We start from the raw sequence: 7,029 nt of genomic DNA on the forward strand, positions 1-7,029 counted from the left end.
GGGTTGGAACTGGATGGTCTTTAAGGTCCCTTCCAACCAAACCATTCTGTGGTTCTATGATAATGTGGTTTAGGAACATCCCACAGTGTAGCAGTTATACTTACACACATCATTGGTTCCTCTGTCATTCTTCCTAAGTATTTCTTCTGCTGATGCTCATTTCCTGCAATGATTACTGGCATTTGCTGAAAGAAAATATTTAGACCATTTAATCCATCTTTTTAAAGTGCACAGACTCTAGCTTAAGGGACATAAGAAGAGACAGAACTTACCCCTAGGGAATTTGCTTCAATGGCGGTTTGAACCCCTGTACATCCATAAGCTAATTCTTCTGTAATAAGGCATACTTCGAAACTGCCAAGGCCAAGGCCACCTGCAGTTAAAATACTTCATTTACTAAAATGAGTTTAAATTGTAACATACTACGGATTTACACAAATTAATTACCAAAAATGTAGTCCCCCACATACATTTGATTGTGTACCGTGTTTGATTAGACATTCTCATGCAAGCTTTTTTAGATAAAGTTTTAAATAAAAGTTACAGAATTTTGTATCACAGTTCCAGGGTTATTGTGTGATTAATGTGGGACAAGATGCACAAAGTGGCAAGAATGTACCACTCAAATTTTTTGACTACTTTACATTTGAGAATTAAAAGTTCTTAGGAAGCAGAGAAAGGGCTCCTGAGCTACCACAGCACTTGGGCGGGGGGGAAGTGCCCATATTAGTCAGACAAAGAACTCAGTCATCTGCTTTTGACAGAAGCCAACGCTTTGGAGAGTACATACAAATGCAGCAACAATACAACTACACTTCCTCAAAAATATTTTCCTGAGCCTTCAGGTGACTTCCTCAGCCAAAGAAATACCTTTCTTTGGTATCTTTGTTATGCTAACCCTTGACAGATATTTCTTATGTGAATCTGCCCAGTCTCTTTTTGAATCTAAGTAAAATTGTAACATCGATATCATCCAGGGGCAATGGCAATTTCACAAATTAACTACACACTACATGTAGAACCATCTTCTTTAATTTATTTTGAACATGCCATCTGCTGACTTAATTCGATGCCTTCTAGTTATATTGAAAGGGACAGTGAACTATCAGTCCCTTTTCACACTCTCCATGACACTGACATTTTAGTCATTTCTGATACAGAAGCGACATCTCACACAGAAGATACATCTTTTATAATCTTTGTCATCCTTTCAGGAACCTTTTCCATTTCCACAATACTCTTTTGAGATGGAATGATCTGACTACATAATGAATTAAAGTGCAACTTGGATTCAGGTAGCAGCATAACTATGCCTTCTGCTTTTTTCTTCATTCCCTTAAAGGGCGCTTCTGACCTTCAATTTTATGGCTTTGACCATTATGCTGACGTTCACAGAACTATATATTATAAACCCAAAAATCTTTTTTGAGAGGCAGTAACTAGTTCAGAAGATACCATTTCCCTGTGAAGTTCAGATTGCTTCTTTCCCTTCACATGTGCATCACTTACCCGTTTTTGAATTGCATTTGCCAATTTAACAGTCACTCAGTTTCATGACCTTCTCCTGCAGCTCTCTGCACCGGCCTCATCTTTTCTACACAGAATAACTTAGTTTTATCAGTAAACTCTATCACTTCAATCTTGACCCCCTTTTCCAGTTTATTTATAGATATCCCAAATAGCACAAGACCCAGCAAGGCTGTGCTGCTGATTTTTCCACTATGAAACCTGATGATTTTAAAGCTCATTTTGGAAGTTCAAGCATTCTATATCAACAAGGCATCCCTTGTTCACACACTTATTAGCTACTTCAGAGAATGCCAATGATCTTACGAGGCATGACTTCCTTTCACAAAATCCCTTCTCTAGCATATCGTGTTTATCTCTGTCCACTCTTTCTGTACTTCATCTTACTTGATCTTAGCTTACATGGTGTGTCAGGCTTACTAGTATGTATTTTCCCAGCTCTCCCCTGGAGACCTTTTGAAGCAATGGTGCCCAATTTGCCACTTTTAATTTTTCATTTAATAACCAAGTGACTACACACTGCAGCAGTGCAGCTATTTCAGCCTTTAGTTTCTCTGCAATGTGTGGCTGAATAAATCTAGTCTTCACAATTGCTCCTTTTGTCTCTTTGTTCCTTAACCTTGTTTATTAAACTTTTGATACAAGATATACCCTCTGATTAGTCTTCCAAAAAAAGGGTCTGCTATGGACACTTCCCTAACTTCTTTTTCAGGTAATATAAATGCAAAAAAGAAAATAATTTAACATTTTTTCCATGGTTACTCATATACCCAAACACTGCCAAAGCACTGCTATACTGCACCTAATCTAAACTGAAAACTTGTCCTTCTGGAATAAACTCTTAAATTGCTCCAGCCTGTGTCAGAGACTAGAAAAAAATGTGACCTTCTGATTTCTCTGCCTAATCAGCTGACACAGTGCACCAGGGGAACGTTAGGCAGTTGTAATCACGGCAGGAAAATCTGGTCATAAATTACTTAAATCATAATCTGTCTAATTTGTCTCCTGATTACATCCACACCTAGTAACACTTGCATGTGTCAACCGGCCTACTGATTAAATTTAGATTATTCAAGTATGCAACTGTTTATTTTATACAGAATCCATAATTACACATATAAATCTCATCTAATGCCTTTTCTTCGTTTCATTTTACAAATTAAAAAGAATGTTTACTTACCACAGCTTTCTGGTATGTGTGAATTCATAAGACCAAGTTCCCAAGCCCGTTTTATAAGTGGAAAAGGATACTGAAATAGTCAGGGAAAAATAACCTTCTGATTCATCACAATCAACATTTTAAATTTTATGCAGGTTAACATAAAAAATTTTTTTTTTCCTTACACTATGGTAGATTTACCTCTCCAGTTCTGTCATACTGTGCAGCAACAGGAATAATTTCTTCCACAGCAAATTTACGAGCAGTAGCTTGAAACTCTTTCTGTTCATCAGTAAGTTCTATTTTAAAAATAAATAAATAAGGTCCCAAATTCTCTACTATGATAAAAGAGAAAACACAAGTGTCCTTCCAGGACAACCCAACCCACCACCTCCTGGGCCCCTCCAGGAAGCAAGAAAAGCTCAGCTTCCTCTTCCTCCTGGGAGAAAACCTCCGTTGTTCCCTCATCAACACCTACAATGCACTTACCTACTTCTGACAAAATTATCCACAAAATAATGAAAACTGAGTAGAGAGGACTGTGTAACATAAAATGTATTACCAAAAGAAATGGAAGAATGCTGTGCTAATTAAATGGAGGAACAGGAGGAGGCAGATGTCGTCCGAAGATCCTGGCTATTCGGTTTCAAATATCTAGCTGCTGACCCACTGAATTTTCTTTATGTATATAATATGCCAAGATGACAATTAATTTCTTTATAACATTTATTTATAAGTTCAACTAAGACGACATTTAGTTAACATTGTAACCAGCAACGTGAGATAATTATTCAAAGCTAAGACACTTTGGCAATAAAAAAAAAAGCTTGAGAGAGACGTGAGTTAAAAAAAGAAGAAAATCTTATAAACACTACACACATACCTGACTTGCCTGAGCTGAGGAAGAAAGTAATCTTGGTTGGTTTTTTTTTTTAAATAATAGAAATCTATTTAGAATAAACATCTTCATTTTAAGTTCATGTTGAACTGTAATATAGGATTTTTTTTTTTTTACTCTGCAATTTGCCCTTAATTGCTACATTCTTTCAAAAACTGTAATACTTGCCAAAGCTAAAGCCAGCTCCAGGTTTGCCCACATGTAAGTTTTGAGCAGGTTTACCAGAATATGACTTCCATCCATGCCCTGCAATGGTTTGAAGCACTTGCTAAAGAGAAAAAGAACATAAGGTGTAAGATCTTTACATCTCAGGTCTCCTAAAGCTACTAGCCTGACTGCAGCACAACTTTAAATGTAGAATCCCTCCTTAGAAACAGTATCACACCAAGTATAATACAACTACTACAGTGATGAAAGAATTCTTGGCTCCCTTAAGATTTGTTCCTACGGCAAGCAGCGCTCACGTGAACTGACAGCTATGCCAGGAATCCCAGGCTTCAACAGCGCCCAGCATGAGTGAACTGCTGTATCCACTTCTAGGTATTGTGCAATATATTATTTTAAAGTAATTAAGCATAATTAAACTTTATGTTCACAGAGACATGACAATATCTATTTATTTCATTTATACACACACTCATCAAACCTGATTTTCTTGCCCACTAGTGAATATTCTGACTATCCAATGTTTACCTACATGCAGATTTAGCAAGACTTTAGAAACAACCTACCTATTAACAAATATCTATCAGAATATTTTGATAATGTCCCAGACTCACATCTGCTTTCTCTTAATAAGCCGCTGCCATGGACACTTAGCGATTATTGTTATTATACTCCAAATAGGATAGAACTCGGCAGACTATCTGAAAGTCTATTTTTCTTCCTAATACTTACCACAAATTTATTCTTTTTCATTGTAAGTGCTTTCTTTGCTTTTTCAAGTTTAGTGCCCACAAATACTATTGTTACAGCTATTTTCAGAATGCCTTAATACTGTGCAAAAACATGGCTGAGTTTGATTTTAAAAGGTTGTTTTACTCTCTTTCATCCATCAATATTTATGAATCTCTGAAGTGTTTGGGGAAAAAAGTGAAAAATATTTAATTGGATACATTTCTAGAAAGACTCAAATCAATACAGCGTGAAAACAAATTGGCCTAAACACTAAGAGAAGGCTTGTTCTTGATTTTCTTATGTGAAAATGTAGAAAGAAAAAAAAAAAAGCGTGATCAGACCAGTCACTTATTTCTTAACATTAAAAAACCTGAAGTAATCATAATAGTGCCAAAATATCACAGAAATTTTAGTAGAAACTCTGGAAGACAAGGACATTACAGAAAGTTACTAGCTAGGGAGGCAACAAGTAGCTTTGAAACAAAAGTTGTGGTAGATAACTGTCCTCTTAAAAATAAAAATGCTATGCGGAGATGGTTACAAAGTCACACCACAAGAAGCATGAAGAACACAGGCAATAATAGGTATCAATACAGTGAAAAAAAGTGTTTCCAGAGCATACTGAAAACATCTATAAAGTTGATAGCTGAAGAAATGCAGAAAGACCACTGCTAGGCATAGAAGAGCGGGAGGCTATCACATAATTGAATGCCAAACTGTTAAGTCAGTTCACTCATAGTTCAGGATTACATTTTCCAATAGGGAATATATTATTCGTTTCAAGTTTTCACAAGCCACAGAGATTACAAAATGGTATCTTGTGAAGTTTTGTGTTACTGCTACTGCTCTTACATAGGAAAAAAAAAAAAAAAAACAAACAAGCAATACCAACAAACATCTAGAAAGACCTTGATACTTCAAAATGTTTTGTATCTTACTTCATCTGGAAAAAGACAAGAGGAGGTTGAAAAAAAGCCAGAGGATTGTAACTTTTTGTAACTTTATCAAGGGCTGCTCCTTAAAAAAAAAAAAAAAAAAAAAGAGTCATGCACAGCTTTGCCACCAAAAAGTTTTGCCTAGGCTAGAAAAAGTACTGAATTCAAACTAGTGCTAAAAGTGATACCATATATGAAAGAAGCTGTCAAATTTATACCAGAGCACTTATGTCTATTGTGGTTTTTGTACCAGAGTAGTATGTAAGGTCAACACTGAAGGTTGCTGTGGAGAAACTCAACACTCCCCTCACAAACAGAAATATGAATTGGACAGGTGGGGGATTCACACCTGGAAGTTGCATGACTGATCAAGTGACAAAGGATCATGGTTTGCTACATGTAAGAATTTGGATGACCATCTGTCTACTCTGTCAACTCTCCTACTGCTTGACTCAGAGGAAGAGTTAGATTCAGTGACAAGCTACTGCTGGCGATGCTCAGATGCAACTCCTACCGCGTTTCCTTGCGCTACTGTGTAAGGTCTGTCACAATCAGAAATATGATCATTAAAACAGCAGGACTAACACTGGAGTAATCTGCTGTCAGGAGAAGGGTATGACAAGGATACACATGAAAGCGATGCAATCTGTATTACCTTAATGCCAAAAGAACTACGGAACTTGTTCGAAAAGCTGCACATCACAGAAAAAGATAGGACAACAATAAGCTAAGGTCACTAACCTTGATTCTCCCTCACATAACTTAGGACAAAAATGAGTTCTTGACAAAAGTTGTCAAGAACAGTCTGTTGCTGGGGTAACATGTCAGGAGGCTGAACTTTAAATACCAACGCCCTATGGTTGGCATTAACTAACTGTTGGCTTCCCTTGCTGAAAATACTACTTTTGATCTATAGAACACCAACTGGCCTCAGATAGAGACTCCCCTCCTCACTGACACTGTCACAGCAACACTTTGGGCACGCCATCAAGCTGTATCACTTTGGGACAAAATAACACTGCTGCCAGGAAGCTCTGAGGAAGGGCCCTTCAACTAATTCGGACTCAGAAATTACTCGGGAAATGGGGAAACCAGAAAAAGGCCTGTGTAAATGCTAAACAAGGTACTACCTAAGTTTTGAGTAAGTTTGAAGCTAGGAGGTTATTGATGGTTCAATATAGCAGAACGTTAGTACTTAAGAAAAACAACTATTATACATCATGCATATTTTAAAAAAGTCAGCATAGGTAGCACAGCTAGGTATGTTTAAGGAAATGCAATGTATAAAATACCCTGAACTATATATAAGCCCTGATGTTTTGAAGCCGTCTGCACCGTGTAAGTGGGAAGCAGGAGGTGCCAGACACACACAGGGTTTTCTGAAGACTTCACAGCATAGCCTTTGGCACAGGAAGAGCCCCGAGCTTGTGCCGCAGCTCCGGTGAAGAGTAACAGATGGCAACACCCATTCAGACCATGAAGACTAAAGCCACAAACTCACGGATAACAATGCGGAGACAGGAAAAACCGAACAGCGAGCGGATTTCAGCCCTGCACGCCTTTGCCCTCCGGGGCAGCCCCTCGGCCCTCCAGCTGTCACGGCCAGAAGCGGG

The 7,029-nt window shown here is 37.7% G+C and overlaps 1 protein-coding gene across 1 annotated transcript in view; it reads right to left on the minus strand.

The window, feature by feature from the left end:
• The window catches only part of LOC104160791 (medium-chain specific acyl-CoA dehydrogenase, mitochondrial-like), a gene marked incomplete at its 5' end in the record, with an annotated part of 12,159 nt that extends 8,276 nt beyond the window's left edge, over positions 1 to 3,883 (minus strand). Inside the window, 5 exon segments of the mRNA XM_009699011.1 lie at positions 105 to 185; positions 273 to 373; positions 2,708 to 2,777; positions 2,888 to 2,985; positions 3,753 to 3,883. Coding sequence (XP_009697313.1) covers positions 105 to 185; positions 273 to 373; positions 2,708 to 2,777; positions 2,888 to 2,985; positions 3,753 to 3,883 — 481 coding nt within the window.
• Between the last annotated feature and the right edge of the window lie 3,146 nt (positions 3,884 to 7,029).

The sequence above is a fragment of the Cariama cristata genome, unplaced genomic scaffold (assembly GCF_000690535.1).
Source record: "Cariama cristata isolate BGI_N322 unplaced genomic scaffold, ASM69053v1 scaffold7754, whole genome shotgun sequence".
NCBI lineage: Eukaryota > Metazoa > Chordata > Aves > Cariamiformes > Cariamidae > Cariama > Cariama cristata.